This window comes from Ochotona princeps, chromosome 3 (genome assembly GCF_030435755.1).
Source record: "Ochotona princeps isolate mOchPri1 chromosome 3, mOchPri1.hap1, whole genome shotgun sequence".
NCBI classification, from domain to species: Eukaryota; Metazoa; Chordata; class Mammalia; order Lagomorpha; family Ochotonidae; genus Ochotona; species Ochotona princeps.
In genome coordinates this window covers 90385875-90404913 of record NC_080834.1, presented here as the reverse complement: position 1 = coordinate 90404913, position 19039 = coordinate 90385875, and the positions used below count along the sequence as shown (strand labels likewise).

The 19039-nt window shown below is 42.8% G+C and overlaps 1 protein-coding gene across 10 annotated transcripts in view; it reads left to right on the top strand.

Moving 5' to 3' along the window:
- Window positions 1-17249, top strand: part of LRCH3 (leucine rich repeats and calponin homology domain containing 3) — a 96264-nt gene extending 79015 nt beyond the window's left edge. For 4 of the 10 annotated variants that reach the window (XM_058662020.1, XM_058662022.1, XM_058662024.1 and 1 more), the window contains 6 exons: window positions 4594-4642; window positions 5144-5251; window positions 6409-6515; window positions 7502-7639; window positions 8823-8900; window positions 13595-13920. In XM_058662020.1, the coding sequence (XP_058518003.1) occupies window positions 4594-4642; window positions 5144-5251; window positions 6409-6515; window positions 7502-7639; window positions 8823-8900; window positions 13595-13795 (681 nt within the window). In that variant the 3' untranslated portion in view covers window positions 13796-13920. Of the gene's footprint in view, window positions 1-4593; window positions 4643-5143; window positions 5252-6408; window positions 6516-7501; window positions 7640-8822; window positions 8901-13594; window positions 13921-16366 lie in introns of those variants that run through there. The other 6 variants (XM_058662025.1, XM_058662029.1, XM_058662030.1 and 3 more) reach the window with 3 other exon arrangements.
- Window positions 17250-19039: the final 1790 nt, after the last annotated feature.

Sequence of the window (19039 nt, the reverse complement as noted above, 5' to 3'; positions counted from 1 at the left end):
CGCCTAGCGGCTAAAGTCCTCGTCTTGAGAGCCCCAGGATCCCATATGGGCGCCGGTTCTAATCCCGGCAGCTCCACTTCCCATCCAGCTCCCTGCTTGTGGCCTGGGAAAGCAGTTGAGGACGGCCCAATGCATTGGGACCATGCACCCGCATGGGAGACCCGGAAGAGGTTCCTGGTTCCTGGCTTCAGATCGGCGCGCACTGGCCCGTTGTGGCTCACTTGGGGAGTGAAACATCGGATGGAAAATCTTCCTCTCTGTCTCTCCTCCTCTGTGTATATCTGGCTGTAATAAAATGAATAAATCTTTAAAAAAAAACAATTAAATCTAGATTCTAAAATAATTCCATTATATCTTAGTTTTTGAAGACAGGGTAATTGTGTATTGCTGTCATAAGCTACATAAGAAATGATTGGTAATTCTGTCAAAAAGTTCTGTTTTTTTTTTTTTCTTATATCAGTCATAAGTGAATTTATACTGTTTTTTCATTTGTTTCCAATATGGAAATTTTCCACTTAAATAGCAATCCTTTTGTAAGAATCTCTGTTGTGGGCACTGTGGGGGTGTAGCAGGCTAAGCCTATTGCCAGCATCCCAAATGGGTTGCGATTCCAGTTCCGGCTGCTCCACTTCCAATCCAGTTCCCTGCTTATGGCCTGGGAAAGCAAGAAAGGATGGTCCAAGTCCTTGGGACCCTGCTCTTGAGTGGAAGACCCAGAAGAAGCTCTTGGTCCCTGGCTTCAGACCTGCCCAGCTGCAGCTATTGCAACCGCTTGGAGAGAGAAGCAGCAGATGAAAGATTTCCTCTGTCTCTCCTTGTCTGCTTTTCTAATAAAAATTAATACACCTTTTAAAAAAGGAATCTCTATACTTAAAACAATTATGATGCTATCATTGACTTTCCCTAAATGAACTCAGATCCTTCTACATGCCTTTCCTTGTCTGAAAACCTGATTGAACTTTCACAGTTTCTTTACCTTCCTTTATGGCTCCTTGGTCCCGCCCTCACTGCAGTGTGCCTGGTGCAGATCTGTAAGCACAATTGTTTCACATGTGTGAAATTTGAGTTTAGATTGGGCTTTGCAGTTTTTGGAACACATAATTCCTGCTATATATTCTGCTTCTTAAATATGGTTGTAATTTTCTTCTCCCATGTCTCTGTTTTTCCCATACATTTAATTTACTTGCTTGACAGAGTTTCTTCTCTGATTGCTTGAATATTTCAAATTCTTGCCTAATGTCCTTCTAAAAATTACCATCATCACACCCCATCCTCAGTTTCACAGCATCTGAAACCTGATGAACCTTGTCTCAAAAACAAAAAACAGATTTCTTCCAGGTTAGCCAGCCTTTCTCATCTGGTTCCTTACAGTCTTCAGAAATATTTATGGAAAAAAACATAATAATGAAAAATCTATACATGGATTTCAAAATTTTTAGTTCCAAAATAACCTTTCAAAAAAGATTTATTTATTTACTTGAACATCAGTGATACAGAGAGAAGAAACTCAGAGAGAGCTTTCAGAGACACATAGAGACCTCTCCCATCCCCTGTTTTATTCCCCAGATGGCCAGAGCAGCCTGGGTCAGACCAGGTCAAAGTCAAGATCGGAGAGCTTCGGGGAATTCCTCATGGGTGGCAGGAGCCTGCATACTTTTGTGGTCATGGGCATTGAACCCACCTAACAAAGTAAATGCCCGTCCCCTTCGTTAGTAGTTTAAGTTCTCGGCCATTAATTTTGTCTGACCCAATTTCAACTAGAAACAAGATTTCAGAAATTATTGAACCCAAAGGAAGCAGATGTATGCACAGGTTAGTTTTAAAGGTGTTCTTAGTTCAGAAATGTCTCAGTTATTATATGGTAAGAGTTATATCTAAATTTAATTGAATGTCAGCCATAAAATTTGGTTACTCTGGCTTTTGTTGATTCAATTTTCTATCCAAGTCTTTAGCATTTTTAAACCATCCATTAAAGATTTGCTTTTCAGTTGCCTTGACTATATTTCCCCTTTTGAAGAAGAATTTATACTAGTTTACCTAGCTTATATAGTTCTCTTGCTCAGTAAGTTGCAGAAATCTTAGTTTCAGGTACTATTTTAAGAAATATATTTGTGGGCTCGGCAGCGTGGCCTGGTGGCTAAGGTCCTCGCCTTGATCCCATATGGCCGCTGGTTCTAATCCCGGCAGCTCCACTTCCTCTCTATCTCTCCTCCTCTCAGTATATCTGACTTTGTAATAAAAATAAAATAAATCTTTAAAAATATATATATATATTTGTGCGCCTGGCACGGTGGCCTAGCAGCTAAAGTCCTTGCCTTGAACGCACCGGGATCCCATATGGGCGCCGGTTCTAATCCCGGCAGCTCCACTTCCCATCCAGCTCCCTGGGAAAGCAGTCAAGGACGGCACAAAGCCTTGGGACACTGCATCCGCATGGGAGACCTGGAAGAGGCTCCTGGATCCTGGCTTTGGATCGGCGCAGCTCTGGCCATTGCGGTCACTTGGGGAGTGAATCATCGGATGGAAGATCTTCCTCTCTGTCTCTCCTCCTCTCTGTATGTCTGACTTTGCAAGAAAAATAAATAAATCTTTTTTAAAAAAGAAATATATCTGCAATATCTTTTTTTTTTTAAAGATTTATTCATTTTATTATAGCCAGATATACACAGAGGAGGAGAGACAGAGAGGAAGATCTTCCATCCGATGATTCACTCCCCAAGTGAGCCTCAACAGGCCGGTGTGCGCCGATCTGAAGCCGGGAACCAGGAACCTCTTTCAGGTCTCCCACACGGGTGCAGGGTCCCAATGCATTGGGCCGTCCTCGACTGCTTTCCCAGGCCACAAGCAGGGAGCTGGATGGGAAGTGGAGCTGCCGGGATTAGAACCGGCGCCCATATGTGATCCCGGGCCTTTCAAGGCGAGGACTTTAGCCGCTAGGCCACGCCGCCGGGCCCATATCTGTAATATCTTAAACACACTTTTCCACATTAAATTTAGGAACCTACCTCACACTTTCTTAAAACATTACATTTTATTTTCTAGAGAAGAAATACTTTAGAAATGATCTCAGAAAAATATTACTAGAAAAACTTTGTTTTGTATATTACGTATATTTTCTGAGAAATTTCTTGTGTTAGGATCACCGTTATAAAAGAGGCCTTAAGAAAGGCCCATTAGAAATGATACTCTGCTGGCTCTGTCTTCAGACCAGAGAGGGTCTACCTAAGAAGCCGTTGAACTTGACTAGACAATAAGATGCTGGACTCTATGTTTGGTATATGCTTGCAATGGGGGAATCTCAACTGAACTTGAACTGTGGTTATGCAACAAGGTGGAGGAATCCACCATGGTGGGAAGGTTTGGGGAGGGTGGGGAGAATCCAAGTACCTATGAAACTGTGTCACATAATACAATGTAATTAATGAATTAAAAATAATAAATAATAAAAAAAGTAAAAAAAAAAAAAAAGAAAGGCCCATTAGAGAAAATGCATTGCATAAACACAAGTAAAAGGAAAATCTAGGTTAAAACAACATTCTACATTACTAATTTCATCAAATTTGCATCTCTGGATTAATTTTGAAGGAGAGTTACATGTTTTTAAATATACATTCCCCAAATTACCTAAATGTGCATGGAGCAAATTTTTAAAATTTGCAAAAAATAGCATTAAGGGGCAGTTTTTTTGTGTGTGTGTTTAACCATTTTGAAATCCATGCATACAAAGGGTTCTTTTCTCTTTAAACATTGTGTTTTTAAAGATTTTTTTTTTTTTAATTTAAATGTAAGAGTTGCTAAAGAAGAAAGAGAGTGTCCATCTGCTGGTTCATACCCCAGTATCTACAATGGCCAGAGTTGGACTGGTCAGGAACTAGGAGCCAGGAACTGCTTCTGGTTCTCCCACATGGGTGCAGGGACCTAGGACTTGGGTCTTCCTTCACTGCTTTCCCAGGCCAGCAGCAGGAGGCTGGACTGGAAGTGCAGCAGCGAGGACTCCAAACTGGTTCCCATATGGGATGCTGGTGCTTCAGGTGGGTCAGGCTGCTATGCCACTATGCTCAGCCCTGCAAAGGGGCTTTTTAAACTCATGAAAAAGAAATGTGGGCCCGGCGGCATCGCCTAGCGACTAAAGTCCTCGCCTTGAAAGCCCCGGGATCCCATATGGGCACCGGTTCTAGTCCCGGCGGCTCCACTTCCCATCCAGCTCCCTGCTTGTGGCCTGGGAAAGCAGTTGAGGACGGCCCAAAGATTTGGGACCCTGCACCCGCATGGGAAATCTGGAAGAGGTTCCTGGTTCCCGGCATCGGATTGGCGCGCACCGGCCTGTTGCGGCTCACTTGGGGAGTGAATCATTGGATGGAAGATCTTCCTCTCTGTCTCTCCTCCTCTCTGTATATCTGGCTTTCCAATTAAAAAAAAAAAAAAAATCTAAAAAAAAAAAAAAAGAAATGTGTGTTATTTAAAAAACAGCATGAACTCCGAAATGCTTTTGCACCAGAATAAACTTCTTTTTATTTCCATATTTTCACTAACATTGAAGTACCCTCATATCTCTTCTTGAGTTATTATTGGTTTATCTCTGTTTCTCCACAGATTGATGGCAGATCTAGTGCTATTTCAAGTTCACCTACGACAGAAACAGGTAACAGACATAAAGATGCAATTAGCCATATCAAGATTAAAATTCTTTACTAGAATTTTTCTGAGAAATTACTCCTTAGACAGCATTGGCCCTCTTTTTTCCTTGAGAAATCAGAGGTGAAACCGAAAACTTTCTGTATTTTTCCATTTTTTAAACTCAACTGGTTGCTCAACTATGCAGTTCTTTGGTATGAACAAATGAGCGTGAGCTAAGAGAGCTATAAAGTTGCAAAGGCTGTGTTTGGGATATTAACAATTATTCTTTATTTATTGCTGTACCAGAAATAACATGGAGATTAAAGACTCATATAGTCACCCTTCACACTTCCAGCATAACTTTTCTATACATAGCTTTCCATTAATAGAATTATGATTTGATACCATTGCCATATTAATTTTTTTCTTTATGTGCTACATACTGAACTTTTATGACATGTATGTCTGCATTAATTTTCTTCTGTTGTCCGTTAATCCCATTTTTTGCTTTTCATCACTGATTTAGTTCATCAGTCCTCTGCATATCCTTTTCCTGCTGCTGTCCAGAGAAATCCACCCCCACGCCCTGAAAGCTTCCTTTTCCGAGCGCCTGGCAGGGCAGAAGCAAACCAAGGCAGGTGACAGGGATTTGAAGAGGCAGAGGGTTGGGGTGGGGAGCAGTGGTGATTGGAACACAACTCCGCATTCATCTGTTATTGCACCTTTACATCAAGAAGACTTTCAGGAATTTGTTGCAGGGAGGGCTTGCTTTGTACCGCCCAACAGCAGGTCGTGGAGAGAACAGAGAACATGTTGCTTCAAGGCTTTCGAGGACACGACTATTCTTTGTAATGAGCTCTTCCTGTTCTTTCTGTGTTGTTAGAAAGCAGTTTGTGTTCTTAATGAATCCATGATTGCTTTTAAATGTACTTAAAAATCACATGTTCCTAATGTGACACAGCCAGTCAAAGGAGAAGTTATCTGGAACTGAGATCAAATGTTTCAAATGAAAAATAGCTACTTTAGATGTTACAGACAGGTGCATTCTTAAGTGCACTGCTGGTGGCAGTGTACTTAGTATGGAAAACTGTTTGCTTTATCTGGTAATGTCCACTTACACACCCCATAACAAGCAGTCTTACTTTCAGAAGTATGTACACAAATATACTGAAAGTACAAATAGATCTAGCAGTGCTATTTGCCATGGCCCCAAACAGAATGGCCAACAAAGGGATAGATAAGTGAATTGTGATTTATTTGTACAATAGAGTACATCTAGGCAATAAAAATGAATAAATTAATAAATTCAGGAACCTATATAGGTCTCATAAACATTAATACTGCTCAGAAGAGGCCAGACAGCAGAATACTTGCAACATGGCTTAGTTTAAAGGAAATTGAAAAATGGAAAAAACTTATGCATGGTGGCTGCTGATGGTAACTTTTGGATACAAATGGGCAGGGCACTGAGATAGCCTTTTGGACATCAGTGGTGGTGCATACACTTGATTTTGTTCACATTGTGAGGATACTTTCTTGACTTCTATGATTCAGGTATTTTTCTCTGTGTTACCTTTAAATAAGTATTTAAGCCAAATAGATAATAGATATTTTGAAGTTTTCCCCTATTATTGTTTATATTTGTAAATTTGCACAGTAAAATCTCTTTTAAAAAGTCAACCCACAAAGTATTGATATACTCGCAAAGAAACTATTATTAGGCAAACCCGAATATTTTCCCTTTCATTGGGCGTTGCCTTGCCATCATTTTATATATTATTATTTTTCTAGGTCATGCTTCACCCCTTCTTCCATCCTCTGTACCTGCCACTGATTCTGCAGATCCCATAACAAGACAGAGAGAGGAAGAGCTGAAGTTAATTGAGCAACTTCGGAAAGTATGTATATTACTTGGAATTACACTTTTCAGTGATCTGCCATAACCTCAAGTCCTGAGATCACTTGTCCTTTTGGCACACAATTATTAATAGAACAAACAAGCATCCCTGTGTGCTGTTTTTTTCTGAGGAATATGAAAGAAATTTACCTATTAAGGAAATTCTTTTTTAACTTTTTCTAAGAAAATGAGGTGTGAATTATTCTGTAAAGCTTCATTCCCAGACATACTCATGCACAAATTCATTCTTTTGCTTTCTGCCTCATGTTATAAACAAATCTTAAAAGAGTAATAATAAATTATATGCATGTACATGCATACCTGTCACACTGACATGCAAATGTACATCCTAGTCAACACTGAATCTCCTTAAGTTATTTTTCTTTATTATTATTTTTTTACATAGTTAATTAGGGTCAAAAGGTTCAAGGGGTACAGGAAAGTGGGTAAGACCATTACCTCCACACTGTCTCCTTCATATATCTGAGGCAAAGGGAGATATTGAGGGAGAAGCCCTGCCCAGTTTCCCACCCACCCCAGGCCCCGGATGTGGGGCATGATCTGAGATACTTGCTCAAGTGCTTTTGATAGTTCACCAGTTATGAATCGCTGCCAATATCACCACTCCAAGCACAATGAGGTCGTTGAAAAATCCACTGATTGACATAGTCCATCATAGAGTCTCCATTTGCCCAGTATTTTGCTGCCAACATATAGCTGAGGTGGTTGATTGACTTGTTCTGTCCTCTTTTTTTTGTTGGCTAGGGTTCTGAGTTCAGCATTTTGGTTGGGAAGATCTCCAAAGAAACTTCGTCTGAGATGTTCTCAGACCAAGAATCTCCTTAAGTTATAAGAGTAAAATATAGATTGTGGTGCTGAAGTGATTTCCATTTTATCCTTGATTTCTAGTTAGCTGTAGTGCCAGCTAACCCCATTATGTCCTACGTGTTAATCACTCTCCATTCTTACGTTTTTCCTCTCCTGTAGCATATCGAGTACCGGTTGAAAGTATCCCTGCCATGTGATCTTGGAGCAGCTCTGACCGATGGTGTTGTCCTTTGTCATTTGGCCAATCACGTGCGGCCTCGATCTGTCCCCAGCATCCACGTTCCATCACCAGCTGTAGTAAGTTTATGATGCCAAGCAATGTTGACTGTTATCATTTATTAAGCACAAGAGCAGACATTATGTTGGTGATAGAGTTGCCTTCCTTTTCTCTACTTACTTCTATTGAAGGAAAGATAGACTTGTAAACAATAACTCACAGCCTATGATAAAAGCCAAAAGAAAGGTATGTTATGGGAACAGTGAAAAAAGATTATTCCACTCTGTCCTAGAATATTCAGAAAATTCTTTTTAGAAGGGTGGGTAAAATTTGTACTGGCTCTGGGAATATAACTGGCAATTTCCCTGCCCTACAGAGAGGGAGAAACACATTTTGGTCATCATATTCCTAGATTCAGAAGCTTAAGGAAGCCCTGGCATATTCAAAGAATTAAGTTCTCCATGATGGATCATGCAGTTGGTGTAGATAGGCACAGCAGGGACCACCAGTTCTAATCCTGGCAGCCCCGCTTCTCATCCAGCTCCCTGCTTGTGGCCTGGAAAATAAGTCAAGGACGGCCCAAAGCCTTGGGACCCTGCACCCGTGTGGGAGACCTGGAGGAAATTCCTGGCTCCTGGTTTCAGCTTGGCTCAGCTCTGGCCCTTTCGGCCACTTGGGGAGTGAATCATTGGACAGAAGATCTTCCTTTCTGTCTCTCCTCTCTGTATATCTGACTTTTCAATAAAAAATAAATAAAAGAAAAAAAGAAGTGAAGTAGGGCCTGTGACAAAAGGTCTTAAGAACTATGTCAAGGAGCTAGTGCAGATAGCAGAAAATAGTGGAGGAATTTAGAGAGGACAGCAGTACTATGATTATCTTCTCTGTATCAGAAGCTGCCTCACTCCTCAGGTGACCACAATGGCCAGAGCTCAGCTGATCCAACGCCAGGAGCCTGGAGCCTCTTCCCGGTCTCCATGCGGGTGCAGGGTCCCAAGGCTTAGGGCTGTCCTCGACTGCTTTCCCAGGCCACAAGCAGGGAGCTGGATGGGAAGCAGAGCTGCCGGGATTAGAACCAGCGCCCATATGGGATCTTGGCACGTTCAAGGGGAGAACTTTAGTCACTAGGCCACCGCGCCGGGCCCTACTACCTGATCTTTTAAGAAAGTTTACTTGCCTGCAGTTGGTAAGAGGGTTTTTAAAGTTAAGAAATATTTTTATGTGCTGCTAACATCATATTTTCCTTTCTTCCTTTTCTCATTGTAGCCTAAATTAACAATGGCAAAATGCAGGCGAAATGTAGAGAATTTCCTAGAAGCTTGCAGAAAAATTGGTGTACCTCAGGTAATAAATTCGTCCATTTTTATTTTCCTTAAATAGACTGGATATCATTGTACTAAAAACACAGAGACAGCAAATCGCTAGAGTGTTAAAAAATTAGCATTGAACTAAGGAGGTTGTTACTAATGTTGCAAAGCCAGTCGTTTATTTTTTATCAGTTCTTTATTTTCAAAAACAATTCAGAAATATACAAATTTTATCTAATATTTATATGATTTATGTATATGACATCATATATAAATGTATATAGTATTTATACGTAATAAGTAATCAAAAATATGATTCTGTTTTCTTAAGCATCCCAACTGGCTTGCTTGATTTGTCTATAACCGCATATGTGGCAGAATGTACCCTTTTTTTTTTTAAAGATTTTTTTTTTATTTTTATTACAAAATCAGATATACAGAGAGGAGGAGAGACAGAGAGGAAGATCTTCCGTCCGATGTTTCACTCCCCAAGTGAGCCGCAACGGGCCGATGCGCGCCGATCCGAAGCCGGGAACCAGGAACTTCTTCCAGGTCTCCCACACGGATGCAGGGTCCCAAATCTTTGGGCCATCCTCTCCTGCTTTCCCAGGCCACAAGCAGGGAGCTGGATGGGAAGTGGAGCTGCCGGGATTAGAACCGGCGCCCATATGGGATCCCGGTGCGTTCAAGGCGAGGACTTTAGCTGCTAGGGCCGCAGGGCCCAGAATGTACCGTTTAAAATAAGTACATCTCATTTCAAGAATGTTTCAGTTGCTATCAGTTTTTAAAATAATTTTTCCTAAATATTTCTTTAAAAAGTGTTTGATTTGAAATAATTTTAAACTTCGAAAAATGCTGCGAAAATAGAGTTCCTGTGTATGCTTCACCCAGTTTATGCTAATGTTAACATCTGGTATAACCATTGGTCAATAAACTAAAGTAACACCAAAATAATACTGTTAATTACAGATTTCATTCCCATTTCACCCGTTGCTCAGCTGAGATCTAATACTGTGGAGTTTAGCATACAAGAGGCCATTTCTAAGTACTGTCCTGCTGTGGCAACTTACCGATTTTGAATTACATACATTGTGGACTTTTATGTATTGATGATTCTGTTTTTGTTCAGTTATTCATTTAAAAAACAATTCTATTAAATTAACTGAGCACAATACTCTTAAGGAATGTTATATTTAATAATATGCTCTAAGGGCCAATTTTTTAAATACACAACTTGATTGATATTTTTTCCATTAACCACATCCATTACAGTTTTTGTGATGTTTTCTGTATCTTGCAAGGGGAAAAACTTGACTTCTATGTCACCTTTTTGGTTACTTGTCAGAACTCAGGATTGCCTTCTGGATTCATCAACAACGCCATGTGTCTTGAGGTCAGACCCTCGTTCCAGTACTGGGAGGGCCACCTGCTCTCCGCCCGGCTGCAGCAGCCCTCTGTGACTGCCCAGGGGCCGGGAAGGCCACTGCACCATGGGTCCAGTGAGCAGCTGCTCTTCTGAGCTCTTTCTCATGTTTCCAAGTAGAGGACCAAGGGCCCCGCTCCATAGGGTGCCAGCATTGCTTTTCTTCTTGTCTAAGTAGAACTCATTCAGATACTTAGTTCTTACGCATTTTTGTTGTTATGTTTTCCTTTTCTAAGTCACAGTTATAAAATAACTGAAATGAACACAAAATAGTTTTTAACAATTAGCTTTTTTTCACTGCTATTCAAAGCAAGTTTTTCATTTTTCTTTCATACGGTTTTATAAGGATTCATCATCTCTTGTCTGACAAACCATTTTTTTTTTAAATTTTTTTTTTTAAAGATTTTATTATTATTGGAAAGCCGGATATACAGAGAGGAGGAGAGACAGAGAGGAAGATCTTCCATCCGATGTTTCACTCCCCAAGTGAGCCGCAACGGGCCGGTGTGCGCCGATCCGAAGCCGGGAACCAGGAACCTCTTCCAGGTCTCCCACGTGGGTGCAGTGTCCCAATGCATTGGGCCATCCTCAGCTGCTTTCCCAGGCCACAAGCAGGGAGCTGGATGGGAAGTGGAGCTGCCGGGATTAGAACCGGCGCCCATATGGGATCCCGGTGTGTTCAAGGCGAGGACTTTAGCCGCTAGGCCACGCCGCCGGGCCCCTGACAAACCATTTTTAAACATACCAAGAATATGCCTTCTAAAGAAAATAGCATGCAGATTTTTCATTATTAACAAGTGGTTCTGATATCCACATGTGCGCATTAACATTTGCTGTTACTCAGCCATCCCAATCTCTGCTCTAACTCTTTTACTACAATGTCTCTGAACAAAACAGTGGGGCACGGGGCCAGCACTGTGACATAGCAGGTAAAGTGTTGCCTGCCATCCCACATGAGCGCAAGCTCAAGTTCCAGCTGCTCCACTTCCAATCCAGCTCCCTGCTAATTAGCTGGGAGAGAAATGGAAGATGGCCCAAGAGTAGGCTGCTGCACCCATGTGGGAGACCTGGAGGAGATGCCTGGCTCCTGGCTTCACACTGGCCCGGCTCTGATCATAGCAGTGACCAGTGGATGGAAATGGATGGAAAAGCTCTCTCTCTCTCCCCTTCTCCCATTTTCAAGTAAATAAAATAAGTCTAAAAAATTAATAATAAAAATTTAAAAAATTAGAATGGAGCGAGGCTTGGTGCAGTGAATTCAAGCTGCAGAGGCAAGAGTGCCCAGAGGCCCTGCTCAGGTAGAGAGAAGGTGCTGGAAAGGGTCCTACAAGCAAGATGTGCTAACTCGGCCTGTGTCAAACCCTGCTTGAATTTCTGACAGTTCTTACGGCAGTGTCACACCCCCCCTAGGGGCTTTACAATCATCACTACTGTTCTTTTGTAATATTCCTGCCATCAGCCACAGAATGCAGGATCTGTGTGCCTTCAAACATACATTGAGGTCAGCCTTTACTAAGTGGTAGCTACTAATGCCTTCCCTGACATACCAGAATTATGCTATTCAAAGACAAGTTCAGATTTAGAAAAAAATGAAATTTTAAAAGGCTAAGTCTTTTTCCACAGTGGTTAGACTGGGGTTTTAACACATACTTCCTTCCTCTCCCTCTGCTATACCAGAGAAAGGAAGTGGCCACTCCATAGCGGCCACCTCTTCTGCCTTTTACCCAAGTCCCTGCCACTGCCACCACTAGCACCACCAGTACCAACTTCAAGAGGGTTCTCATCCTATGACCACTTCTGCTGAAAAACGAGTCACTTGTCTAGACAGAGGGAAGGGAAACAAACAGATGCACAAACTCGACCTCAGACTGGCCTCCCAGGTCCCTGTGCCTGGAAGAGAACAGACACCTCTGCCTTCTCCTTTGCTTTGGGCTCCTTGCCGCTGGGCGTTCTGGCCTAAACATCCCCTCCTCCTCTTTCTGCTTGAAAATAAAATCAGGGATATAGTAATGATCCCTTTTTTGAAAATAAGAAACAGAAAACTCAGTGTTATCCAGATTCTGTGCCCAGATAACATGTACAAAGGCAGTTTCCTTTCTCAGAACTTTTAAATCATTAGCCAAGTGAAATTCTGAGTGAAGCACTAATGAATAACCTCAGATGAGACTGAGGATGAGACTGACGCTACATCCAAAACAACCAGGATGGGTAGCAGAGATGTGTACTTGAATCCAGACTCTACCCTAGAGTTATTACATATCATGCGTTAAAGACTATTTTCTTGTTATCAAGCCCAGTGTTGTTTTTCGTTTTTTTTTTTTTTTTAAGATTTATTATTATTGGAAAGACAGATATACAGAGAGGAGGAGAGACAGAGAGGAAGATCTTCCATCCGATGTTTCACTCCCCAAGTGAGCCGCAACGGGCCGGTGCACGCCGATCCGAAGCCGGGAACCAGGAACCTCTTCCTTTCGGGTCTCCCACACGGGTGCAGGGTCCCAATGCATTGGGCCGTCCTCGACTGCTTTCCCAGGCCACAAGCAGGGAGCTGGATGGGAAGTGGAGCTGCCGGGATTAGAACCAGCACCCATATGGGATCCCGGGGCATTAGAGGCGAGGACTTTAGCCGCTAGGCCACGCCGCCGGGCCCTTTTCTTGGTTTATTTAATCTAGCGCTGTATTTGTTAATTTATGGAATTTCTTAATCTGTGGAAGCAGAGTTGGGATGGTCCCTGGAGCCCCTTGGTCTTTCCATTCATTTGGTTCACACCACTGACCTTAGCTCAGATGGAGGCGACCTGAGTGACAGAGGAACATCAGTTCATTCTGCTTGGCGTCCCCCAGTTAGTAATACTTCCTTACTCTTTTGGCTTTCTTGACTGACCTGATTTTCTCAGAAAACTTGCCTCACCTCAGCCTGCCCCAAATGGTGTTTTTGCTTTCTGACGTGTTCTTTCTTCATTAACAAGGAAAAGTGAATGAAGAAAGAGATGGACTCAGACCTCACCACTCCCACACCTCACTCACCCCCATGCCAGCAACCATTGCGTTAGCTGTCTGCTGGATGCTCACAGTGCTCACCCACAAGCAAATGTTCTGCTATTTAAGACTAATCGCCAGCTCAGGAAATAGAGGAGTCTTTGTAATTTTGTTTTTTATTGTCATTCGTCACAGTAACAGTGTTGAGGATGTGTATCTGATGATTGACGAATTCCATGCTGAACTTGTTGAATTCTAGACTGAACGCTGCATTTCTGATCCACTGACTTTGTTTTTCTTTTTTCCTTTCCTGCTCACACGTTGGACAGGACAATCTTTGTTCCCCTTCCGACATCCTTCAGCTAAACCTCCGCGTTAAAAGAACTGTTGAAACACTGCTTTCTCTTGGGGCACATTCAGAAGAATCCAGTTTTGTGTCTCTGTCTGTCCAGCTTTTCGGTTTTGTGGCATTTTATTGTACCTTAATGTTATCTCTCTGTATGCTCTATTACTGGGTCTTCCCCCGCTAGCTGCAACATTCCTGTCGTTGATTTGAAAAGGAGGTTTGGCGCTGCTCCAGGATTATTTACACATGTGCCAGCTTCTTTGTTTCCTAACCTACCAGTGGAGTAGGTACATCCTCTCCTTCCGCGGCTACACAAGCAGCCACATTTAATGGAGAACAGAAGCCAGGCGTTTGTCCTCCCAGTCCCTTCTCCATTCCCTGGCCTGTGGCCTTGGTTCTCATAAGTGCTGAAGCATTTCTGCTGAAGTGATGTAAATCAGTTCTTGAAATATGACACGGAAAGCTTGATTTCCAGATGACACAGGAAAACCCCATCTGACTGTGTTTCTGTGCCTTAACACAACTGTCGTGTTGAACTTGTGAATGGCTGTGCCTTTTGAACAGCGGCTCCTAAGGAAGAGTCCTGTTTTTCCTGGTTTGGAGGGCAGAAGGGACCCCGAATCACTGAGAACTTGGCATGGCACTGTGCCCTGAAATGCTCAACCTCTCCTTTTAGTGGCGGGCACAGGGAATTTGTTCTCTGGACAGTTGGAAGGCACTTAATCATTTTAATTTGGTCAGAATGCTGAGTATCAAGATCGTGTAGGTTCCCTGGGCTGCTGTTCTGACCCCTGGTGCACATTAAACATGCAGTACACAGCAGACACCTGGTCAGGAGCTGACCTGTCCGGATTCACTGTTTGTTACCCTTGACTTAGATTCACTTCTAGAGTTGTATAAAGTTTCAAATTGGCATTTATAGAAGTATTAATGTATCTGAACCATTTCAACAGGTGAACTTGGATTTTGAGATTATATCTGACAGTAATAGGTGAAGTACTGAGCACGGTCTCTGTTCCATACTGAAACCAATGAATTCTGTCTGTCTGTCCCAGAACCCTCAGGATTAGCTACTGGACCACAAGTGCTTAAAACCACTTTATCCTTGCATTCACAGTCTGATTGTCACTAGCGATCTCTCTGAACATGCAGGAATCCTCTGACCTGTTAACAAAGTTGGCTAACTGAAGTCAGGCATGAAGGGAGACTGCATAGATCATGCCATCCGGGCAGAGAATTCAGCCCAAGAGTAACTGGTTTGCTTCCTGGCATTTTAAACTCAACAGTCCCTTAACACGTCTCCAGACTGGCAGTGTTCATGCGGAAGCACTCAACACTGGGATGAAAACTGCTTTTGTACAGTAGTAGTGCCTCCAGCCTTCATTTCTAAGGTATCTCTAAGTCAGTGATCATTTTGAGTTAAAACAAAGTACCTGTTTACCGCACAGGCCAAGTGTGACTTAGAAAGGCGTTAACTGCATCCCCTCTCAGTCAGAACTGGACATGCCTGTAAGGGACATAGATGCCACTGGGTCCCACCAGTGAGTGCTGCTGAGATCAGGCAGCGGGCCTTGGAGCAAGCAGTTCTCCTCCCAGATCCAACCCCCTGCACATGGACCTGCAGGTGTGTTTGGAGCACAGGGCAGAAGACTGCAGCTAGCTTGGTGTCTCAATAGAAGTAGTAACTAGAAATTAAGAAAAGTAGCAATTACTGCCTCAAAAATAAGTACTTTTTGTTACAACTGGTTTTATAAAACTTTCTAGTAACACAGTGGGTGCCAGAAAAAAGCTGGGGAAAATTCAATTAATGCTGTTTAATAAATCTGTGTAATCTCTTTCTTCATGGAGCCAGAATTGTACTTTCTGTTCTTTGTGGGAATAATCTGTTTTAAATATGTAGTCTTAACAGAAAGGCCAATGGTAAGTGTTATTCTTCACATAATTCTGGAATTAACCAGACATGGTAATGAGGCAAACAGGATAAATGCATTTAACATCCCTTAGCAAACATGTAAACATTTTTCACACACTGCTCATGTCTCTAATAAACTCAGATAATTGTTCCCCAGCATAGTTTAATCCCTTAAAATACAAGGATGTGAAATACTGTCCTCTTCCAGATACAGTTTAATTTTATGAATCAGAGTTTTCACTAATCTGGCTATGCCTTCCATGAATTATCCAAATAAAGGGACAGTGTCTCAGGTAGACCTCGGCCTGGGATGTGCTCTGTCCTGTGATGTCGCCGGGCCAGTGGCCCTGCTTCCCCACAGTGGACACTGTGGGGCTAGAGCGCTGTGACAGAAACACCTGACATTCCTGTGGCCTGTCTTCTCCAGATGCTGTCTCCTGAAAACTTGAATTTTTCATCCTTGAGCCACCTGGAATCTTGGAACTCGTTTTCTGTTTCACTTGCTTAGTTTACATCTACAACGTCATCTATTATTTATTAAGAGATAAGGATGTTGCTTTTACTCCACAATACTGTGCTTAAGTGTGTGTGTGTGTGTATGGTACCTGTCAGTTTTCACAGTGATCTCTGTGTACTTGGAGTTGTATTAATAAAGTGACAGTGTCAGACATGATTTCTGTGTAACTCCATCAACAGAGCTCCACTTCCCAGGGACTGACTTGCATACTGTTCAGCTGGTTAGCCTGGAGGGGAGAAGTGTTTATTTTTTTCCTTTTAGTTCTGTGGTGTTCATTTTATTTTCTCTTTTGTTTGTTTTTATGTTATGTCGTTGTCCCATTTTAGGAGCAATTATGTTTGCCTCTCCACATTTTAGAAGAGAAAGGGCTGAGCCAGGTGGCAGTGACGGTCCAGGCTCTCCTGGAACTCGCCCCGCCCAAGCATCAGCAGCACCCGTTATCTGCTGTGTAAGGACTCCGGGACTTTGGCGTCGGCTGGCCAAAATCAGGAACAGGACGTTGCGGTTGCTGCTGCCAGCTGCCTGCTTAAACAAAGCTATTACGTGTTCTTAGGAGGGACTGTTTCCATGATTCCTAACAGGAATATTTGACTTCATTTCTCCATTTTAGGGGAGGTTATATCCATTTGCATTGAATAGTTTTAGGAAGACCATTTGGTTTTTCTCCCATGAAACTTGTGTCATGACTAAGAACCCAGCCTGGAAGCCCAGAGTGGCCGTGCCTTGCTGGAGAACAGGATGCCACACTCGGTGCGAGGCTCAGCCACTCTGCTGTCTACACAGGCCGGTGCAGCTGGATTCCACGGGTTTGTAAAGCTGGCTGTTCATTCAACTCCTGAAGTTAACAGTACAGATCCTCAATCAGCGGGTCTGGGAAGGGCCTGGGACTTGGCATTCTCAGCTGACATTCCAGCTCTGTTTCCTGCAGTGGGAACCACTATTTGAAGTCAGATGTTGCTATGGTTTGATGGAGGTGTGTGAATAATCTATTTGCTGTACTCAAGAGCAACATTTAAAATCAGCAGCTATATAATGAAAACTTGGATTATTCTGTCAAGGGCAAAACAAAAATAATATAGAAGGCCTATATTTCCCAGAAGGAGAGGAAAAAAAACAACCCTAAGAGAGTTGTATTTAGGCCAATGTTCAGGCCTCTCCATTCTGGCCCACCCTGAGTGTTCCTATCTTGAGGACGGGGGTCCAGTGTAGCCACCTGCTCGTAGTTAAAACATCAACAGTCATCCTACTCAGATTGCAAGTTCTTAGAGTACCGTGCACTCTGAGCCAGCTCTGCCCTGCTGCTCCTAGGGCCCATGAACCTGCAGCCACATTCCAGGCACCACAGGGACAGGTCCAGTGTGTCCCACCAAGGAAAGTTAGGGAAACAGAGCAAAAAGGAAGAAATCCAAAGTCAAGTTTCCTATCATTCTTTCAAGTAACTAAGAGCACTTATAAACGCCTTCCTGTCCTTGGGTCTAGTCCCTCTCTGGCTCCACCACTATATCCTGTGTTCTCTGGAGGTGGGAGACGGGGCCAAGGGCTGGCAGCGCACATTCTTGAGCCTCTGTTCAAGCTTCCCCTTGTCCTTTAACACCACTCCCCACTTCAGTTGTCAGCCCACTAGTCACCCTGGTCCTTTTCTCTAGTTGTTAACTGTTTTGGATTTTCTTTATCAGTGCATGCATTTGAACATGATGTTATCAATCTATTTAGCATGTGAATGTAGCACCGAAAAGTAGCTTTGGTTCCTGCAGAGGAACCTGTTCAGTAGCACAATACCACTTGCTGCAGACTTAGCATCATGTCACATGGAGCATCCGAGAGCAAAGCCCAGGCCTGCAAGCTGTGCACAGAACCGAAGTGGAGGGCTTCGGAACCCTTAAAGCTGGGCCCAGTGTGTTTCCAGCTGCAGTCAGACCCTCTGACCGTGAAACTCACCTAACCTAGCATTGAAGCTTTAGTGGTTTTAAATGTAGGTGTTTTTCCTTCCAGTCAATATTAAACCTCAGTACAATCTCCAAATTATAGGGCACCACTAGAAATGAAGCTTGGCAGAGAAGACTGGGCTGTTTTTAACATTATGCAAGGAATGGCTCCAGAAGAAATTACATAATGCAACATTTGTAACACAGTTTTCCATATAAATAACTGGAAATTTCAGCATTTCCAGTTTTACACATAACATGAAACCTTAAATATTTTCATTGAACTAATTCAAATTTGCATTTGAACTGTTGTTTGTGTGGTTTTGGTCACGAAAGTATCAACTGTACTGAGTTTCTGTGTCAGGATACAAAAATCAGTGTTTTTGTTAGAACATTTCTATATTCAGTGTTTTGTGTGCGCTTTTTTTGGTTGGAAAGAACAACTCAGTTTCACATGTAGCCTTGGTAGACTCCACTGACAGGTGAAGCTGTCCTGGTCCCAGGCCCCGCTGAGCCTGCCAGCAGTGACAGGAGGAGGCTGAGAACCTACCATGGGGAGCCCTGCTCCTCTCCAGGACCACTACAAACCCACATTCCCTCCTAGCACCCACATCTGGAAACAGCTCCTGGGAATAGAGGGCCTTTGTGTGTGGCTCCTAGACAGAGTTCAGAGGCTGAGGATCCTCCATCTGTCAGCTCTCTGAAACCCCTCTCTCTGAGAGGCTGTGGCTCTTCCTGCCCTCCACGGCTCAGCAGTGAGAGACATGCTGACGCAGCTGATGAATTCTTACTAACAGACCTCCTCGATGGTTGCAGAAGTGAAGGGAACCATGGAGATCCAGAAGCCTTTACACACACAATGCGGTGCGATGGTTTACGACAGGATTTCATTTGACTTCCGGAACTGTTACATGTAATTAGTAAGTTTTGTAAAGCATTGTCCTATATTTGTATGTCTGTAAATACGTTGCATAGTATGTTCTAAGTATAAATATGTCAATATCATGTATGTTATTTTTAACTGCCTGTATGCCACTTTACATATTGACATTAAAATAAAAACCAACACTTCAG